Source organism: Grammomys surdaster, unplaced genomic scaffold (genome assembly GCF_004785775.1).
Source record: "Grammomys surdaster isolate TR1022 unplaced genomic scaffold, NIH_TR_1.0 125896, whole genome shotgun sequence".
In the NCBI taxonomy this organism is placed as follows: domain Eukaryota; kingdom Metazoa; phylum Chordata; class Mammalia; order Rodentia; family Muridae; genus Grammomys; species Grammomys surdaster.
The window spans coordinates 2428161-2449950 of record NW_021620720.1 but is presented as its reverse complement, the minus strand read 5'-3'; the positions used below and the strand labels follow the sequence as shown (position 1 = coordinate 2449950).

Genomic DNA, 21790 nt, shown 5'->3' with positions numbered 1-21790 from the left:
TCTACTTTCCTGGGCTTCTGTACACAAGTGTTATATATACAGTTTTTTAAAATCTTAGTCTTAAGTATAATTTTTTTTAAAAGTTTGAACACAGCTACCTCAATGCCAGGTGGAGGGTTATCTCCCACTATGAGTTGGTCAGAGAGAGCCCAGAAAACCCCAAAATAACACATGCCGTTGCCATTGTTCTTGGATGACCACGAAAACAAGAGGGTAAAGCCATAATGCTTAAAAACAGAACACACTTGGTTGCAGGACATAGAGAAATCAAGTTGGAACTAACATGAATCCTCCTTCCTGCTGGCTAGCTTTCATATACCAAAAGGTGCTATGTAGGCCACTGGGGTACTTATCACCTTGGTCAAACTCTGCAAGCTACAATACTGATCTGCTGCCAGGGAACATGTAGCCACTGGTGCAACAGTGGCTCAAAGGTTATGGTAATAACCAACCTCTTCTAATTTGATTCAGTCTGTTCCACAGGAAGGAACTCATGCCTGGTACTCTAAACTAGGCCAAAACCTCATGACTTCAGAGGTCAAAGGCTGTTGGGCTAAGCAAAGTAGAACCTGCTACTTCTGTGTTTTTAAATGGACATGCTGCCAGACTGCTCTCTAACTACCTACACTTACGGATACATTACTGCTGTCCTTAACCTTCACAGGGAGCGCTTCTTTGCAGTGGTCAGCAGTTACTGGGTCAAAGGGCTAAGAACAAAGGACTAGTGAGTGTTCAGCACTAAGTGAGACACTTATATCAATCCCCTCCGGCTCCAAAACAAGGATCAAATAAGAAGGGGCAGAAAGAAATGTTAGGAGCCAGAGGATGGGTTAGAGTCTTTAGAACATGACACAGCTATTACCGTACTTAGGAATTCACTACAACTTTAGTTACCTGTACAATATGGAGCAATGAGATCGGTCAACACTTCAAAAGACTAACTGGTTATGTTAACCCCAGCACTTGGGACACAGATCCACAAGCTTGCTTTATTATTGTTTTGATAGAACATCTTTTTTTTTTTTTAAATGACATTCTCCCTGGCCTTGTTTTTTTTTAAAAAGATGAATTGAACTCAGTAACTCTGCAAGAGCAGTCAGTGCTCTTTTTTTTATTTTTTTTTAAAGACTTACTCTATGTATATGAGTACACTGTAGCTGTCTTCAGACACACCAGAAGAGGGCATCGGATCCCATTACAGATGGTTGGGAGCCACCATGTGGTTGCTGGGTATTGAACTCAGGGCCTTTAGAAGAGCAGTCAGTGCTCTTAACCACTGAGCCATCTCTCCAGCCCTAGAATATCTTTTTAAAAGTTAAGATTCTTTTTTTTTGGTTTTTCGAGACAGGGTTTCTCTGTGTAGCCCTGGCTGTCCTGGAACTCACTCTGTAGACCAGGCTGACCTCGAACTCAGAAATCCACCTGCCTCTGCCTCCCAAGTGCTGGGATTAAAGGCGTGTGCCACCATTGCCCAGCAAGATTTTTTTTTTTTTCAGAAAAATTCTTAAAAATTATTTTATGTGTATGGGTATTTTGTCTGCATATTTGTCTGTGCACGACATGTATGTAGTCCTCACAGAAGCCTGAAGAGGGGATTGGATCCCCCAGAACTCAAACTCACAGACATTCTTCGTGAGCTCTCATGTGGGTGCTAGGAAGTGGAACCTGGATACTCTAGAGACACATCTCCAGTCAAATGCACAAGTGACTCAGAGGCAGTGTGGCAGCATGCACAGGGCCTGTGCAGGTTTAACCACATGGGTAGGAGGGTTACCTGTAATTGATACCTGCTGGGAAAAGAAAAACCAGTTTTCTCTCGCCCAAGAGAAGCTGGCCATCACAAAACAAACTCAACAGTATTTTTCTGGCCTTTGTTTTGTTTTGCTTTGCTTTGGCATTTTTGTCTTATTGGTTTCTTGTTTGTTTTTTATTTTTGTTTTTGTGGGGTCTGGGGAGTGGAAGATATTTGTTTCTTGATTTTTTTTTTTAAAGAACTTTTAAAAATGCTTTCTGGGTAGAAAGATAGGAAGAATCTGAGAGGAGCTGGAGAAGGGGAACAAACTTTATGGAAATAATTTTCATTAAGGAAAAAAAGTTATTCTAGGAGCTGGAGAGCTGGCTCAGTGGACAAGAGAACACACTGCTCTTCTAGTGGAGCTGACACTGTTAGGAGGCTCACAACTGTAACTCCAACTCCAGGGGATCCAATGCCTCTGTCCTCTGTGGGGACTTGTACTCAGGCAAACACCCCACACCGAGATACATATGCACTTATATATTATAAAAATAAAATGTTAAGGGGCTAGAGAGATGAGTCAATGGTTAAGAGCACTGCCTGTTCTTTTAGAGGACCCAGGTTCGATTTCCAACACCCACATGGTGGCTCACAAATGTCTATAACTCTTGAGTTCTAGAGGAACCACTGCCCTCCTCAGGCTTCTGTGGGGACTGCACACAAACACCCAGGCAGAATATCCATACACAAAGTAGTTTTTAAAAATTATTCTCAAAATATAAAATGAACCTTCCAAAAAAACTTTAAAAGATAATCTATTAAAACAATAGAGCACACACATATGCATGAACACACACACACAGAAACACACACACACATACACACTCTGGATATTCTAGCAGCAAACTTGAAACTACAAGTGGACTGACTTTCACATGTTTTCTATTTACTAATCACTTATAAATGTTAAAAGAAAAAAATCGTCGGGCAGTGGTGGCGCACGCCTTTAATCCCAGCACTTGGGAGGCAGAGGCAGGTGGATTTCTGAGTTCGAGGCCAGCCTGGTCTACAGAGTGAGTTAGTTCCAGGACGGCCAGGGCTATACAGAGAAACCCTGTCTCAAAAATCCAGAAAAAAAACAAAATTCAAGCCATCGAATCCAAAAATTAACACAAGTTCAGATATATATATAATCACTGTTTCCCACTGAAAAGAAAACAGTGAGTGTTTTTATTTCCTAATGAGGTACAAGTTCACAGCTGTTATTGGTGGTAAACAGGGCAAGGATTAAAGGGCAGAGACGCCTCTCATCTAGTTCAGGCTGTGTGACAGGAAAACCTGGCTTGAAAACAGAAGACCAAAATATTTCTCTAAGGAAATTAGGTCAAAGGGAAAGAGATTAAACACCACTGTGTCTCATCTTGATATTGAAAGGCTGCTTAAATTTAACTTGAACACTGCCTTTGTAATACAGGTTTATGGTGAAGCATGTTCGGTATATACTCAAATTCAATGACTCAACTTTACTTATTGAAATACTATGGAGATGACATGAATTTACAAGGCATAATTTTTAACTCTTAAAAATACCCTAAGGTGGGCCACACACTCCCATGGGCTGAAGACCTGGGCAGAACAAAAGGGGAAAAACTGGGCCAGTGAGGTGACCCAGAGGGTAAAAGTGCATGCTGCCAAGATTTGATGACCTGAGTTTGATCCCTGAGAGCCACGTATAAGTGGAGAGAACCACCTCCTTCAAATTGTCCTTGAGATTCTGTGTGTGTGTCTATTCGCGTGCACACACACACACACGTACACACACACACAGATAAATAAATGTAATGTAATAAAAACTTTTATGGAAGAAGAAAAGGGAGAAAAAGTCAGTCGGCTGCTGGGACTCTGTCTCTGGGGCATGAAATGAATGTTTTTTTTTTCCATCACACATTCCCATTGGCACCGTGTTCTTGTCTAAGTACACAAGGCCAAGTAATGTTCTGAAACTATGAGCCAAAACAATACTTCCTCTTTTTAAGTTGTTCTGTCAGTACTGTGTCACAGAAACAAGTAGAGTACCTAACACAAAAGCAGAGTACAACAGCTGCAACAGAGCCCATATGGTCCAAAAACCCTAAAACATTTATTGTTTGACCTTTTCCAGAAAATGTTTGCTGACTCGTGCTATACTATGTTTAAAAGAACTGTGAAGCAAGCATCTGGACATGAGTCTAGTGCCTAGAATACACGTGGAGCTCTTCAACATCAGATACCTCATTTATAAATGAACAAAGTTTTCAAATAGTCATTTAGCCACAGAACACTCACAAATGGTCAAACGATACTAGACATTATATATAGGTCACCGGCAAAACACAAATTAAAACTACATAATGAGTCATAATCGCAGTGCCTTACAGAGTAGGTGACAGAAATCCCCAGACTCTAGAATTTTACTTCATCACGTCAGATTTGTCTAGAAAATATCATGTTCAGGCCCATCACTTTCATTTTATACGGCGATACAAATGACAATTTATTTTAATTGATTCCCTCTTTTAACAGGTAAACCCATGAAGGATACCTCTTGTGGTCAAACTGTCCAGTAGAGCTACTTAAACATTATTTTATTAGCAGGGCCAGTGATGCATGTACACTTTTGCACTCAAGAGGCAAAGGCAGGCAGAGTTGTGTCTGAGGCCAGTCTGGCTGTCGTAGTAAGTCCCAGGACAATAGGAGCTATGTACAGACTCTGTCTCAAAAAAGCCTTCCCAAACTATAAAAATGGTAAATATGAAGATGTAACTAAAGTATTGACATTAGAAATAAAATGTACACCAAGGTATGATTGCAATCCCTGTCCTCAGGAGGATGAGGTCATGGAGCTCAAGGCTAGTTGGGTATACAGCAAGACTGCCTTAAAGCCTGGGGAAAGAAAGGAGGAAAGGGTAGAAAAGAAAAGAAAAAAGAAAGAAACCTTCTGACAGGAACACAGGAAGGCTGCCATGTGGTACAGTGCAATCTCCCTTGATTATAATTAGTTGTAAAACACGTAGGCAATGAGTCATCTGATGCAATAGACTTTGCTCTTACAGTTCAGAGCACTATCAGAAGTAGCCTGAACTTAATCACCACCAAACACTTCCTAAAATCGAGAGTTCTCTCTTCTGGTACATCAGTGCCCAGAAGAAATTACCTAATACATAAATGGCTGATCCTCCTGGCATATGAGCTACTTAATGAAGTTGTGATGGGTTTGAATATGCTTGGCCCAGGGAGTGGCACTATTAGGAGGTGTGGCCTTTTAGAGTAGGTGCGTCACAGTGGGTGTGGGCTTATGACCCTCATTCTAGCTGCCTGGAAATCAGTTTTCCACTAGCAGCCTTCAGATGAAGATGCAGAACTCTCAGCTCTGCCTCCACCATGCCTGCCTGGATGCTGCCATGCTCCCACCTTGACGATAATGGACTGAATCTTTGAACCTGTAAGCCAGCCCCCATTAAATGTTATCCTTTATAAGACTTGCCTTGGTCATGGTGTCTGCTCACAGTAGTAAAACCCTAACCAAGACAAAAGTGCTTGAAGAATGTAGCAACACAGTATAAATAAGTCTTGGATTTCCTAAAATCCAATGAATATACTTAGGAAAACTCACAAAATCCAAATCTGAAATGAATATACTGAAGCAAATGAAACAAGCAAATACTTTCTCTCTTCCTCTTAGAATGTAAAGTGCTACCAAAGTGCTAGGAATTTTTATTGTTTTTAGAACACTTAGAGAATGACAATGTCAGGGAAAAACTAATTCTGGTTTATATAATATATAATTTCTATACATTCAATGGCTTGTAGCAAAAGGGGAAAAAAAACTCAAAATACTTACATACAAAGGTCTCTACATGTGTGCACAAGTCGCCACATTTAGGACAGCGAAGCTGGTTTCCACCTTTCCCAGAATTCCCAGAGCCTGATTTCTTACTGCTCCCTTCAGCTACTGATTTCTAACGTTCATGAAAGAGAAAAGGGTAGTGAATCATTTGTTTCAGATGCCATTTACATGTAGCTTAGCTGTAAACAACAATTTGTATTAATCTTAAAATTTTACAATTTCAGGCTGGAGAGATGGCTCAGTGGTTAAGAGCACTGAGTTCAATTCCCAAGAACCACACGGTAGCTCACAACCATCTGTAATAGGATCCAATGCCCTCTTCTGGTGTGTCTGAAGACAGCGACAGTGTACTCACATACGTACATACGTATATACATACATACATAAATCTTTAAAAAAAATTTTTTTTTACAATTTCCATGCTGGAAATATTAGTATAGTTTGTATCTATTGCTACTGGTGTCAAAAGATCTACTATGAAAATCAAATCAGTCCTAGTTACTATGTATTTATCTAAAGCCAATTTAAAAAAATATATATTTTTAAAAATATATAATGTATATGGTGTATACACACAGAGATACCTATTTCTTTGGTGTTTTGAGACAGGGTTTCACTGTGTAGCCCTAGCTGTCCTAGAACTCACTTTGTAGACCAATGTGGCCTTGAAGTCACAGCAATCCACCTGCCCCAGCTTCCCAAGTGTTGTGACTAAAGGTATGCACCACCACTGCCCAGCTAATGATTCCCATTTTAAATGAGATTCAAAAAGCTACTTATAGGAATAATCCAGGCTGGTGGTTCATACCTATAATCTCAGTACTCGATAAATTGAATCAAACCAAGCTGGCTTCAAGCTCACAGAGATCCACCTACCTCTTCCTCCCAAGAGCTGGGATTGAAGGTGTGCACACCACAACCCAGCTTAAATCTTTATTTTGAAATTTTATGTGTATTGGCTTTTTTACCTGTTTGTATGTCAGCACACCACATATGTGTAGTGCCTGGGGAGGACAGAAGAGGGCATCAGATCCCTGAGACTGGAGTTACAGATAGTTGTGAGCTGCCATGTGGATGCTGGGAATTGAAGCTCAAGCCTATGGAAAAGTAGCTCTTTCTCTTCTCTTCTCTCCTCTTCCCTCCCTTCTTCCCTCCCCTCCCTCCTTCCCTTCCCCCTCCCTCTCTCTCTCACTTTTTGGTTTTTCCATACAGGGTTTCTCTGTGTAGCCCTAGTTAATCCTGGAACTCACTCTGTAGTTCTAAGCTGGCCTCAAACTTTAAAAGACCCACCTGCCTCTACTTCCCAAGTGCTGTGATTGAAGGTGTGCACCACTGCCCAGCAGCAGCCATTACTTAAACACTTGCAGCAGTTAGATTTGCGTATGAAAATGGGTATTCCTCACTCAATCTAATTATGCCATTATTTAATGACAGTTTATGCTTAGGATATTAGAACTTTACTCTTGGCTTACTAAGTACAATGAGTATACAAGTATTATCTGATACAAATTAAGCACTGAATAAGCTGGGCATGGTGGGCACTCAAGAGGCTGAAGTGAGAAGATCCCATTCCAGTGCTGCCTGGGTTACACAGTAAGTCGCAGGAGAGCCTAAGTCATAAGGAAACTGCCTCAAAAAAACAAAACTAACCAACAGAATACAAAATAAGATCAACTCACACTCTTCAGAGCATTTTATGTAATTCATATTTCCTACAGAACACATTTAAACTAACAGAATATATAACACTATTATTTATATTTAGCTCTTTAAGGATGCAAAATGTATAGACAATTAGACAATAAGACAAAACTAACCTTATTTCCATCTCCAGAGCCATCCTTGTTTGCCCCATCTTTTGAGGCAAAGTATGCTGGTGTTTCTGAAAAGGTTCTAAGAGGAGCTCTGCGCAGAATCTGAGTGTCCAAAGTTCCCAGTCTTCCTAAAATTGGCACATGAATGCGCCCACAAGAAATACCTGGAGGAAGAAGGAAGTCTATTAGTTTTCATACCAAATACTGGCATGTCTCAATAAATTCCCAGGAGGCTCAGTGGTTAAGAGCACTGGCTGCTCTTCCAGAGGACCTGTGTTTGAGTCCTAGCAACCACAGTTCCAAGAGTTCCAACGACCCCTTCTGGCCTCTGCACCAGGCATACACATGGCACACATACATTCAGTCAAGTATATTTACCCACATAAAATAAAATCTTCTGTTTTTGTTTGTTTGTTTTTTGTTTTTCAAGACAGGGTTTCTCTGTGTAGTCCTGGCTGTCCTGGAACTCACACTGTAGACCAGGCTGGCCTCGAACTCAGAAATCCACATGCCTCTGCCTCCCAAGTGCTGGGATTAAAGGTGTGTGCCACCACTGCCCAGCATAAAATAAAATCTTAAAATGAACAAAGTCCTGGTAAATAAAAGTTGAACACAAAAAGGTTGAAACATGCTAGCTTTCCCAGAAAAGCCATACACCAAGGGAAGAAGGGCTTCCAGGAACAAGCCAGGTCTCAAAATGCAGTGTTTTCAGATCAGTTCTTTAAAAGCAAGATCATACAGGTCATAGTAACCTATGGCTCTTTTAAAATATGACAGGAGTTTAAACACTGTACCTGCAAGTTTTTTTTTTAAGATCTTCCATATTTGTATTATTTTGTGTACTACTTGAACCTTGGAGATAAACATTTGGCAACTTTTCTCTCTTTGGTTATCCGAAGGTCGTATTACTTTTTTCAAAAACTGTATGCTTCTCCACTTATATGGTTGTTGGGTTCTCTCTCAGTAGAGAACCTGAGGCAGTGATCAGAATGGTGGTTGTTGGGGGGGAGGAATAGACGGTTTTGGTTGGGCAGTGTTTTAGTTTTACAAAAGAAAGATATAGACATGGATGGTGGTAATGGTTTAACAACACTAAAATGTACAGCTGGCAAGATGGCTCAGCAGGTAAAGGTACTTCATGTGCAAGCCTGAAGAACAGAGGTCTCAGGTTGACTCCTGAAACCTCCATGAAGATGAAAGAAGAAAACTGACTCTAGGGAGGCAGAGGCAGGTGGATCTCTATGAGTTCAAGGACAGCATGGTCTACAAAGCAAGTATGCTTTCTTATAAAACAAAAATAAAAAAAAAATAAAGAGCTGACTCTACAACGATGTCCTCTGGCCTCCACAGATACGCCATGGCATATAAACCCGTAGGCACACACCACAGATACATACAAATTATAATAATTAAAAAATATTTAGTATGTATTTAATACTACCAGAGTATACATTTTTAAGTGGTACACACTTTTAATCCCAGTCTCTGACACATAGTTCAAGGCCAGCTAGGGCTACTTGTAACACCTCGTCTCAAAGAAACATACAAAATACAACACACACACACAAACACACACATGAGTACCCCAAACTGGATAAGGACAAAGTGGCACATGCCTATAGCTTGTAAATTTATCACTCAGGAAACTAAGGCAGGAGAATTCCTAGCTAGAGATTAGCCTGGACTATACAATGAGGAAAAAAATAAAACAAGGCTAGACAACATAGGCTTACAATGCTAGCTATTACTTAGGTGATGCAAGAGGACCAGTCCAAGGTCATACTCAGATACATGTTGTGTTTGAAGTCAGCCTGGCTATATTAAGACTGTTTCAAATGACTAAAAACGATGGCTCAGTGGCTAAGAGCACTTACCCTTCTTCCAGAAGATCCAAAGTACAGTTCATAACTGTCTCTAACTCCAGGAGATCTAACACCCTCTTTCTGGCCTCTAAGGGCAACTCAATACATGTGGTATACACTCACACAGACTGGGGGCGGGGGGGGGGGGGGGATTTCAAAAAGGAAGGAAGAAGGGGGGGGAAGATGTCTCGGGAGTTAACAGCACTCTAACAGCTTTTTCAGAGGACTTCCGATTTAAAGCTAAGAATCATTTGTAACTTCAATTCCAGGGGATCTGAAACTTCTGGTGATCAAGGATTCTGAATGCATAGGATGCAGACATAGATGAAGCAAAACATTCAAAAAGTAAATAAATAAAAATCTTAAAAAAAAAAAACCTAAAATGATAACATTCTCTACATCTGGGAGACAGAGGCAGAAAGATCAACTCAAGTCTATCCCCTGCTACATATTGAGTTTGAGGCCAGCCTGGACTAAAGATTCTGGTTTAAAAAACAAAGAACACCATTATAAATAAGCATACTTTAATGAAATGCATCTTATAGAAAAAGGAACCATTTTTAAAGTATTATTTGCTTTTGTTTTTTCAAGATAAGGTTTCTGTGTAGCCTTTGCTGTCCTGGAACTGGCTCTGTAAACCAGGCTGGCCTCCAACTCAGAGATCCACCTGCCTCAGCCTCCCGAGTGCTGGGATTAAAGTGTGTACCAGCTTAAGATATCTGTATTCCCTTCTTGATGGACATTATGTTGCTCTTCAGCTGTCTTTTACCTTTTTCTTCTTGTAAGATAAATCTCCTTATGCAGAACTAACTCACCTCAAACTCAATATGGAAACCAGGCTGACCCTGACCTGGCTCTTGGAGATTCCCTTGCCTATGCCTCCTAATTTCTGGGATTAAAGGCATACGCCACCATATCTGACTGGTTTTTCCTTTTTCTTAATTTATTATTCCTGTGTATCTGTGTGTGATATACATGTGTGGGGTCATATGCCATGATGTGGAGGTCAGAGGACTACTCTGTGCAGTCCTCTTCTGCCTTTAGCTGGGTTTCAGGGAACAAACTAAGATTGGACAAAGAGATGAATGGCCTTTGATTAAAAACTGTATGTCTTTCAGTACTATGGGGCTAAAAATCTTACATAAACCAAGAGACTATAATGAATCCTTAAGGTGGCTTTCTAGCAGTTTGCCAAAGTGCTGTTAGATGATATTAAGTAACAATAACCAAAAACTGGTAGAGGAGAGGTTAATAGTTATATTTAAGAAACCATTTTTCTTCTTTTTATTCTTGTGAATTCACTCTTTAAATGTCATTTTTATGCTATCATGGACTTGCATGTCTAAGTATACAGTGTTGCTGAATACAAAAACCAATGCAACCATACAAACACCATAAAAACACTACCTGAGACAGGAGGTGGTGCAGGCCTTTAACCCCAGCACTTGGATAGCAGAACTCTCTATGAGTTCAAGGCCAGCCTGGTCTACAAGTAAGTTCAGGATAGCCAGGGATGGTTAGACTGAGAAACCCTGTCTCAAAAATCTAAAAATACTACATGAAAAAATAATGTATATGTCATTTAAATTCCTGAAGTTGATGATTTCTTTACTGGAACTTTTGTCATGGTACTATAGTGCTGTTTTAACACACTGCTAATCTATGATGATGAACAAGATGCCAAGTCACTAAACTGATGGTCTTCAAACTCAAGTGTGCATTAGTACTACCCAGGGATTTTGTTAAAACACTTCAGGCACCCTTCCCTGGCTCTACAGAAGGTTAAAGGCAGGACCCAAGAATGATCTTCTAACAAGGCCCCAGGCTGATGCTGCAGCCAGTGCTACTGCCTCAGGACTGAACTTCAAAAACAACTGTGCGAAATACAGTGGCCACTCATGAACCACAAAACCACCTTAGGAAATATAATCAGCATACTAACTCTCTTTTGTACCATGAAACCTACATACTCTGGTAAGTTTCTGAACAGATTTCAGATATTTTTTCTTGAATGTTATACTATAAAATACATAGCAAAGAAAATCATCACTACACTATGCTAAAGAAGAGAATCAAAAAAATTAAGGCTTGGTGGCACAGGCCTACTGTAGCATCCGCGAGGTTCAGTTTCTGTTAAACATATAGGGAAAAACTATTCCCACAACTGTCCTCTGGCCTCCATAAGCACAGTATGACAATATATGTGCACATACACACCCCCGCACACACTCAAATAAATAAAATGTAACTTTTAAAAAGAAAATGGTGGGTAGAAAAGCAAGATGTTCTGCTGGGCAGTGGTGGCGCACGCCTTTAATCCCAGCACTTGGGAGGCAGAGGCAGGCGGATTTCTGAGTTTGAGGCCAGCCTGGTCTACAGAGTGAGTTCCAGGACAGCCAAGGCTATACAGAGAAACCCTGTGTCGAAAAACCAAAAGAAAAAAAAAAGAAAGAAAGAAAGAAAGAAAGAAAGAAAGAAAGAAAGGAAGGAAAAGAAAAAAAAGAAAGAAAGAAAAACAAGATGTTTAGGTCTAAGCCAGCTCAGACTATAATATGAGAAAATACGTGATTCTGACTGGTGACAAATTCAGACACTTGTAAGACTATTATGATGTGTGGCCTACCTTGATTAAAAAAGAAAATGCCATTTTCCAGTTAAAGATTAGTGGAAATAAGGCTTAGGAAACCTGGATCCTACCTATTGACCCCTGAAAGACCTGTGACCGTCAGGTGAAAAACCCCTGAAAGCTAGGGAAATATTTCTGTATATTTTGTAACACTGTTTGGCAGTAATGATAAATGCCAGTTAAAAGTTAAACCATCGGGGCTGGAGAGATGGCTCAGCGGTTAAGACCACTGACTGCTCTTCTAGAGGTCATGAGTTCAAATCCCAGCAACCACATGGTGGCTCACAATCATCTACAATGAGATCTGATGCCCTCATATGGGTGTCTGAAGACAGCTACAGTGTACTTACATATAATAAATAAATAAATCTTTAAAAAAAAAAAAGTTAAACTATCAGACTGGAGAGATGGCTCAGTGGTTAAAGAGCACTGATTGCTCTGCCAGAGGTCCTGAGTTCAATTCCCAGCAACCACATGGTGGCTCACAACCATCTGTAATGGGATCTGATGAACTCTTCTAGTGTGTGTCTGAAGACAGGGGCAGTGTACTCATATAAATAAAAGATAAATTTTTTTTAAAAAAGTTAGACCATCTATGAACATCTGTCATACAGATAAAGCCTTTTGAGTTTTAGAGCAGCTGCCTTCTAAAATAATAAAATAAGGAACATCTAGTTTTTTGGGGTTTTTTTTCTTTTTTCTTTTTTTTTCCTTTTTCTTTCTTTCTTTCCTTTTTTTTTTTTTTTTTTTTTGTGGTTTTTCCAGACAGGGTTTCTCTGTGTAGCCCTGGCTATCCTGGAACTCACTCTGTAGACCAGGCTGGCCTCGAACTCAGAAATCTGCCTGTCTCTGCCTCCCAAGTGCTGGGATTACAGGCGTGCACCACCACTGTCCGGCTAGGAACATCTATTTTAAGGCTGTTAGGAAGTAAGAAAAAGCTAGGCCTGGTGACACAGAACTGAGTCCCAGTTGCTTTGATGGCTTAGGCAGGATGGCAAGTTCAAGGCCTACAAGGGTTACAAAGAGAACTTGATGGAGCATTGTCTCAAAACGAAATATTCTTTTTTTTTTTTTAAATGATTTATTTATTTCATGTGTGTGAGTACACTGTCACTCTCTTCAGACACACCAGAAGAGGGCATCAGATCCCATTACAGGTGGTTGTGAGCCACCATGTGGTTGCTGGGAATTGAACTCAGGACCTCTGGAAGAGCAGTCAGTGTTCTTAACTGCTGAGCCATCTCTCCAGCCCAAAAATGAAATATTCTTAAAGGGCCAAGCACTTGCCTAGTATGTGTAAGACCCTTGGTTCAATGTCCCACTATGGCAAAAACAAACGAAAAGAAATACAGTGATCCACAGCTGATGCAGGAGGACCACGTGTGTGACAGCAGCTCAGATACACAGTGAATTCCAGGAAAGCATCAGCTACGTACCTTGGGTGCTGGGATTAAAGGCGTGACATGACAGCCTGACCCAATGGCATCCTTTGTACAAGGACTGAACTGAAGGAAGTCAGAAACTGAAGAAGTTGCATCAATTCTACAATCCTCCCACCCAAAGTCGGGGTCAACACTGTCCCTGAGAAGTGAAACGCTGAAGTACTTCTGAATGTACATACTTAAAATACAAGTCAAGTGTATTTAAAATTTGTCTGTTCTTCGATACTTGCAGGACTCTATTCTCTTTCTACCTTATAGGCCCAAGGTTGAAGTCAGGTTGTGAGACTTGGCAGCAAAAGCTTTTATTTGCTGAGCTATCTTTCCAACCTACTCGTCAAGTCCATTTAAAAAATATACATCAGGTGGGCGCGGTGGTGTACGCCTTTCATCCTAGCAATCCTTGGTGGCAGAAGCAGGTAGATCTGAATCCAAGGCCGAGACTGGTCTATAGAGTTCCAGAGACCTGGCTTGCCCTTGCCTAAAGATTGCTGTCATGTGCTATAACCTCTGGGATGACTCTAGGAATTCTTTGACTAAGTCTTATCAAGAACCCCTCCTGTCTAAAACACATTACCCTTTTTAATGCTGTTATCTACTTTACCAAATTTGAACATGACAAATTTAATATCCCTAGTACCAAACAGTAACACCTTAACCCCTCAATGAATGTATGTCAAATAATACATTAAAATTATGTTTACAAATCAAGTCTCTGGAACTGGAATATCTACTTGAGGTGTGGCAATGTTTTAAGACTAAAATACACTTACGTGTCAATACTAAATGCTTCCGCCTACGTTACTCCGTTTCATGTGTATTATAAGCTGCCAATTATACATTTAGTAAACAATGATGATTTTAGAATTAGTCAAAAAAATAGGAAAACAGCTCTTATTGATCCAAAGGTCGTCATGAAAAGACATCTATAAGTTCAGAGTCTAACAAGACCTAGCCTCACAATCTGATATGCATAGACTTGAAGGAGAGAAAAATGGGTTTCATTCCCGGAATCTCTTGGCAGGTGTGCACTCTGTCGCAGGTCCTGATGAATAAGGAAGCAAAGTAAACAAGAGCTACTCTTAGACTCTGATCCCAGCTGTCAAACTGGGGAAGCGGGCAAACGACTGTTGCTATGTTAAAGTATTTGAGGAATTCCAGTGGTCGTTCCTTCCCCCCACCCCCAATCTCCCCGCTGCTTTCTTGGGACTCCCAAGTTTGCCAAATATCTGGAAGGCCAGCAAGTTGTGTTTACGTCCTGTCGTCGCCGACGGCACAATGACAGTGACACCCTTGCGCTGCCCGTCCAGGAGATTAGCTGGACAACCGGGCACGCAGAGACTCTCCAGAAGTGACAGGCCCCAAGTAGGGCTGCACGGGGGTCACTCTTTAACGAGTGAGTGTCGCACTCGGTTCTTCTCCCTGAGTTGAGGCGAGATGGCCCCGTTCCAGCCCCAAACTCCGAAGGCCTGAGAGCGCACAGGCGGGCGATCTGACAGCCAGGTACTCCAGAGGCTCTCGGCACCTCGCAGCCTTCAAGCCCTCCTCCCCCGGATCCCCACCGGTTCACTCGCCGAGAGCCCAGAGCGGGCACGGGCTCGGGACTACTTCGTTACCTCTCTGCGCGGAGGTGAGCGAGCTGGTGAGAAGCCGGGCGGCCGCAGCGCCGCAGGTACAAGCGCCGCAACTGGACATCTCCGCGGGGCCTAGGCCGGGGCTTCGCGCCCTGAGGATCGACGGGGCTCAGCGGCCCGATTGTGCCGCTCGAGTGTTACGCTGACTGGCTCCGCTCCCTTCCGCCGGTTCTATGCTGGCGCAGCGTTTTCCCCACCAGGCAGCCAGGCCTGGGCGATCCCAGCGTCCCACCGCCTCCTACTCACCGGAGTAGACACCTCCCCTCCTCCCCTCCCTCCTACTCTCCCCCATTCCCCGCCCACCCCGACCGGGGAGCGTGCGCGCGCTTGCGTCCTAGACCCGGGAGGGGGTGTGGGTTTACGCTGCGCATGCGTGAAAACTAACGTGAGGGCAGAGAATGGGGCGGTAACCTGGGCACCAATGAGCGCGCTACGGCAAGCGGCGAACCCAAAATTTTTGCGGTCGCCCAATTTCTCAGGAAGTGCCCTTATTCTGAAGTTAAAAAGTTTTAGACCCGAAGAGACACGTGTCGTGTCGCGAGTTGTCCCTACGTTTCTTAGGAGCAGGGGAAATAAAAAGGGAAAAAAGGTGGGGATTTTTTTTTAAGTGATCAGAAGACTGAGAATGTAGTTCAGTGGTAAAGACCATAATCCCACGTAATAAATATAAACAGACAGTAACCACCAGGCGCTTGCACTTCAGCAAGTTCCTTCCTTCATGGACTCTACATCCTAGCTTCCTTTATGTTCTCTGTTTCGTTTCGCTTGCAGCATGGAAATGGTCACCTAATCCCATTCCCACCCCCAGCAACAAGTTGGATAGAGACATTTTTCCTTGCTTTTTCAAGCTTTGTGATGATAAAGTTTTCAGTTGTTCCTGTGTGGATTTTTGTTTTGGTTTTTCTGAGAGAGGGTTTCTCTGTGTAACCTTGGCTGTCCTAGAACTCCCTCTGTAGATGATGCTGACCTCGAACTTAAGAGTTCTGCCTTTGACACCTTATGGGTTTTATTTGGGGCTTATGCCAGTTAATTATGCTTTTTTTTTAAAAAAATGAATCTCATCAACTCTAGACATCAAATTGCCAGGTAGCCCAGAACTTGCTAGCCCAGAACTTGCTATGTAGCTGAAAATGGCTTTGAACATCAGATGTTTATGCTACCACCTCTAGATGATTAAGATTACAGAGTTGAACCACACCCTCCTGGAACCTTTAGATAGACACTGTGAGGAACAAGAATCAAGCCAGGATCAACACCAGTTCACTTATATTAAGCAACCTCAATCACCAGCCAGAAAAGTGACTTCCAGTTCCCCGGGTCTAGCTCACAGGAGGGGAATTCCAGGCAGTTTATACTACTGGGTTCTTTCTTGGGGGAGCGGACTCCTGACAACACCTCATGGTAAAGTTGCAGAGATAGAAGAGAATTTCTGTCTTTTTTCACTAAGACCCACTTCTTCCTCAGCTGCATCCATGAATACAATTGTGAAGAGAGGCTCTGAAGTTCTCTCCGTATGTTGCTTTCAAACTGTGTTCTTAGACTTTCTCAGAAGCTCCCTCCATGTTTGCTGTGAAGGAGACCTTTTCCCACACACCACCTTAAGCCTACAGAGAGAAGTTATGTTTTTTTTTAAAGATTTATTTATTTATTATATATGAATACACTGTAGCTGTCTTCAGATACACCAGAAGAGGGCATCAGATCTCATTACAGATGGTTGTGAGCCACCATGTGGTTGCTGGGAATTGAACTCAGGACCTCTGGAAGTGCAGTCAGTGCTCTTAACCACTGAGCCATCTCTCCAGCACCTGAGAAGTTGTGTTTTTAATGTGTTTTATTTATTGGGATTTTGTTTGGAAATAGTCTTTCTACTTTAAAACAGTCTTTGGAATTCATGACTCTAGGACATTGGCCCCGTGTGGTACTTACCTTTAATTCCAGCACTGGGGAGGCAGAGTTAGACAGAGTTGATGAGTTCAAGGTCAGTTTGATCAACAGAGTGAGTTCTAGGACAGTCAGGGATACAAAGAGAAACTGTCTCAAAACCAAAACAAACAAGCAAACAAGCATGCGGGAGTGGAGGTGGTGGAACCTTTAATACCAGCACTCTGGAAGCACAGGCAGGCTGATTTAGACTGAGATCTGACAACTACCAAGACCAGTGTTCTGCCACCTCTTAGGGTAGGTATGTCAATAGTGAGCACTGAAAAACAGTGTTCCAGGGGGCTGAAAACGTGGCTCAGTGATTAAGAGCACTCGTCTTGCAGAGGACCCAAGGTCAGATCCTGTAACTTCAGATCCAGGAAGATCTGATGCCTTCCTTCTGGCATTTGAGGGACGGAGGGAAAAGTAGGAGAGGGCACACACTCTCACACACATTTTTTTTAAAATCTTGCTTCATGTATATGAATATTTTACATGAATTTGTGTGTATCACATGGGTGCCCGTTGGACCCCCCAGACCTAGGGTTATGCATGGCTGTGAACCACCATGTGGATGATGAGAACCTGGTACCTCTGCAAGAGCAACTGCTCTTAAATACTGAGTCACCTCTCCATCTCTAAAAATATTTTTTAAAAAGACAAACAGCAAAGCCAGGTAGTGGTGGCACATGCCTTCAATCCTACCACTTGGGATTTAAGAGGCAGGTGGATCTCTCTGAGTTCAAGCCCAGCCTGGCCCACCCTGGAGTGAGTTTCAGGAAAACCAAGGCTACACGGAGAAACCCTCTAAAAAAAAAAAAAGAAAAAAGAAAAAAATCATGTATATGAGTGTTTTGCCTGCATGTATGTCTGTGCACCATGTACATATAGTGTCCAAAGAGGCCAGAAGATACTATCAAATCTTTTGGAACTGGAGTGATCATAGTTGTGAGCAGCCCTATATGTGGGAAAGAGCCCAGGTCCTCTGGAGGAGCAGCCATCTCTCCAACACTACTACCTCCTCCTTTTGATATTAAGAGTATTTATTGACCACCGCTTGTCATCATTGTAATTACTAAAAAAGTTATTCTCTTGGCTTCTGCTGAACCAGTGACCCAAACAACAGCAAAGATTAAGCCCATATATAAGGACTGAGTTGACTCCAGAAAAAGCATACCGGTCAATAATTTATATTACAAAAAAAAAAAATGTTTTACCCACTTGTGCTAGCAGGTCCTGAATTGTTAACAATTCTACCATATGATTACATTTTCATATGAGCCCATTGAGCTATTTCATGAATCATAGTTCTTTAGTACACGGATATTAACTTTCTGAAAAGGAAGGACTTACTGGAAGAACCACTTAAGTCTTTAAAACAAACCAGGATTCGCCTTGTCTGTCTCCTTATGTGAGTAGAGACTTGTTGGTAGGGTTAAATTTTTGCTTTCATAGGCCGACTCCCAGTATTTGTAGATTCTGTCAAGGTGATAATTAACATTAACCATCATACTACACAAGCCAGAGGGCTTCAGTTCAAGCCTCGGAATCCACAGAAACAAGCCAATAAAGCAGATGGGTGTGGCTGCGTGCTCTTAGAAACCAGCCTTCTCAGTCTCGCCGACTCACAAGCTCCAGGCTAATGGGAGACACTGCCTCAAAACCAAGGTGGAGGGCTCAGAGAACAGCGCCTGAAACTATCCTCTGACCTTCAGATGCACAGACACACATGCACTTATACCTGCACACACATGTGCATGCACATGGACATCTACCCACATCTTAAGTAATGAATGGAAAAATATCTCTAATGTTTAGCAGAAACCTTTCTAATAGGGGAAACAACTGCAAAACGCTTTTTTATCTCCTCAAAGTAACCAGATCTACAAAACAAAAAATGCCAATAAATCCCTCAAAACTTTCAAAACCAACATATCAAACTTCATTTTCATTAGAATGTTGGTGTTTTTTGTTTTAACCTAATAACTTAGGAACCAAGAACCATAGGCTTTTAAGATGGCTCAGTGGGTAATCACATTTGCTACCAAGCTTTATGATCTGAGTTTGATACCCAAGGTCCACATGGTACAGAGAATCAGTTCTCACAGGCCATCCTCTGATCTCCACAGTATGCCTCTCATACCCCCCCACACACACATAATGAATAAATGAATGTAGCAATTAAAAAATTAAAAGCATGATGGGGCTGGAGAGATGGCTCTGCAGGAGGCAGCTTGGTTCCCAGCACCCACGTCAAGCAGGTTTCAACGACCTATAACTCAAGCTCCAGGATGATTCAATGCCTCTGCCTTCCAAATATGTCTGCACTCCCATGCACATAGCCACATACACACAATTAAAAATAAAATAATCGGGGCTGGAGAGATGGCTCAGTGGTTAAGTGCACTGACTGCACTTCCAGAGGTCCTGAGTTCAAATCCCAGCAACCACATGGTGGCTCACAACCATCTGTAATGAGATCTGATGCCCTCTTCTGGTGTATCTGAAGACAGCTACAATGTATTCATATATAATAAATAAATAAATCTTTAAAAAAAAAAAAAAAATAAAATAAAATAATCGGCCAGGTGGTGGTAGCGCACGCCTTTAATCCCAGCACTTGGGAGGCAGAGGCAGGTAGATTTCTGAGTTCGAGAGTTTGAGGCTAGCCTGGTCTACAGAATGAGTTCCAGGACAGCCAGGGCTACACAGAGAAACCCTGTCTCAAAAAAAAAGAAAGAAAGAAAAAAAAAGACTATGTCTCAAAAACAAAAATTGTTGAGTATGGTGGTGCACACCTTTAATTTTGGCACTCAGGAGGCAGAGGCAGGTGACTCTCTGTGAATTTGAGTCTAACCTGGTCTACACAGTGAGTTTCAACCAACCAGAGCTACACAGTGAGACCCTATCTGGAAGCAAACGAAAAGCTCTGGTGATACACACTTGTAGTCCAGCACTTGTAGGCAGAGACAGGAAAACCTCAAGTTCCTCTCTAGCTAGGGCTACATTTGGTGAAGGAGAAGGTTAGGAGATAAATTTTACAAACTTTTATAACAGTTAATCTTAGTCTCCAGAAAGGGATTCCCAGAGGTTGTCCAATTAGCACAGTGCAGACTTTGTCCTAGAAAATGCAAAACACAGCACCCTGGTTAAATTGTCTCATCAATGTGAACAAGGGTTGTGTGGGTCTGGCATCAGGCCGGGGAAAGTTTCCTCACTCATACGGCAAAGCAAATCTGGGAAGTTTCGATTTGTTCTCTAAAACTGCTCTGTGTGTCAGAAGGCCTGGACTATTGAGATCAGCACCCAAGAAGCCTGGTTGGAGACACTGACGTCATACAAAGCTCTTCATTGGTTATATCTCATAGAGCTATAGATGGAACACCTTGTAAATGGTGCTCAAACTGAGGAACTTATAACTGATGTGATGGTGAGTGCCTTTAACCCCAGCACCAGGGACCTTGTAATCTCTGTGAGTTTTAGTTCAATCTGGTCTACATAATGAGTTCCAGGACAGCCAAAGCCATATAGTGAGGCGATCCCGTCATAAAAATGAAAGGGATTGAGGGATCACTGACGAGATAGCTCAGCAGTTAAGGACACTTTCTTTTCTTCAATATTGTTTCTGAACCTATTTTGGTTCCCAACACCCACATGATTCACAGCTATCCCTAACTCCAGTTACAGAGTATCTGATGCCTTCATCTGCCTTCTATGGGCACTGGACTCACAGAGTGCACATACTGGCAAAATATATACATAATACCAATGGGTATTGTGTTTAAAGTAACATCAATTCTGGAAACTGTAAACATCGGTTTTTCATGGACTATTTATCTGTTTAATAAAGGTGTATGCTCCATTTATATATGTGTGACCTGATATTCACAGATTTGGACAGGTCCTTGCTCTGGGCTTATGATTGAGTAGCTCTGAGATAGAGCAGAACTTGGGGACTGGAGAGAGAGTAATGAAGTCCCAGAGGCATATTGTGACTTCTGCCCCACTTGGCACATCACAGATAGCCTCTGGTCAGGATCTCACCAGAGAGTCCTCTCAAGCTTTTGACTGTTAACCACGGGGCCATTTGAGATTTTTTTTCCCCCTGTGATAAAAATGTATTTTCTATCAGGAAATAGATGGAACTAGCATTGGTCACATCTTATGAGCTCTTTGAAACAACATTCTTCCATATTACACCAACTTTCACTCCTTTCTGACAGGTTAATGATGCTTAAAAAAGAAAGTCAAGTGTAATTTTCCGGCTCAAATAGTTTTAGTGGAGCTGCTGAGTCCTTATCTTGAATTATTTATCTTCTGTGAACTACAGAGCTGAAGGAATGTAGCTTTGTGTGTCTCCTTGCATAAAACTCAGTTTTTCCCTCTCTCAGAATTGTGAATACAATGAGTTGCTGTGAGAAAATATTTGTATAGGTTACAGTCAGCAAATCACAACAGTGAGTTTTTTTTTAAGATTAGAAAATAGGACAGGCTGGAGAGATGTCTCGGCGGTTAAGAGCACTGACTGCTCTTCCAGAGGTCCCCAGTTCAATTCCCAGCACCACATGGTGGCTCACAAACATCTGTAATAGGATCAGATGCCCTCTTCTGGTCTGTCTGAAGACAGCGACTTTACTCACATAAAATAAATAATTTTCTTTTTTTTTGAAGAAGAAGAAGAGCCTGGCAGTGGTGGCCCATGCCTTTAATCCCAGCACTTGGGAGGCAGAGGCAGGGGATTTCTGAGTTCGAGACCAGCCTGGTCTACAGAGTGCGTTCCAGGACAGCCAGGACTACACAGAGAAATCCTGTCTCGAAAAACCAAAGAAGAAGAAGAAGAAGAAGAAGAAGAAGAAGAAGAAGAAGAAGAA

The 21790-nt window shown here is 42.0% G+C and overlaps 1 protein-coding gene across 2 annotated transcripts in view; it reads right to left on the bottom strand.

Moving 5' to 3' along the window:
• The window catches only part of Clpx (caseinolytic mitochondrial matrix peptidase chaperone subunit), a 35711-nt gene extending 20474 nt beyond the window's left edge, over positions 1 to 15237 (bottom strand). The window contains exons 1-3 of one of the 2 annotated variants that reach the window (XM_028752325.1): positions 14979 to 15237; positions 7439 to 7599; positions 5616 to 5733 (exon numbers count right to left, since the gene is read on the bottom strand). In XM_028752325.1, the coding sequence (XP_028608158.1) occupies positions 5616 to 5733; positions 7439 to 7599; positions 14979 to 15057 (358 nt within the window). In that variant the 5' untranslated portion in view covers positions 15058 to 15237. The remainder of the gene's footprint in view (positions 1 to 5615; positions 5734 to 7438; positions 7600 to 14978) is intronic. The other variant, XM_028752323.1, reaches the window with a different exon arrangement.
• Positions 15238 to 21790: the final 6553 nt, after the last annotated feature.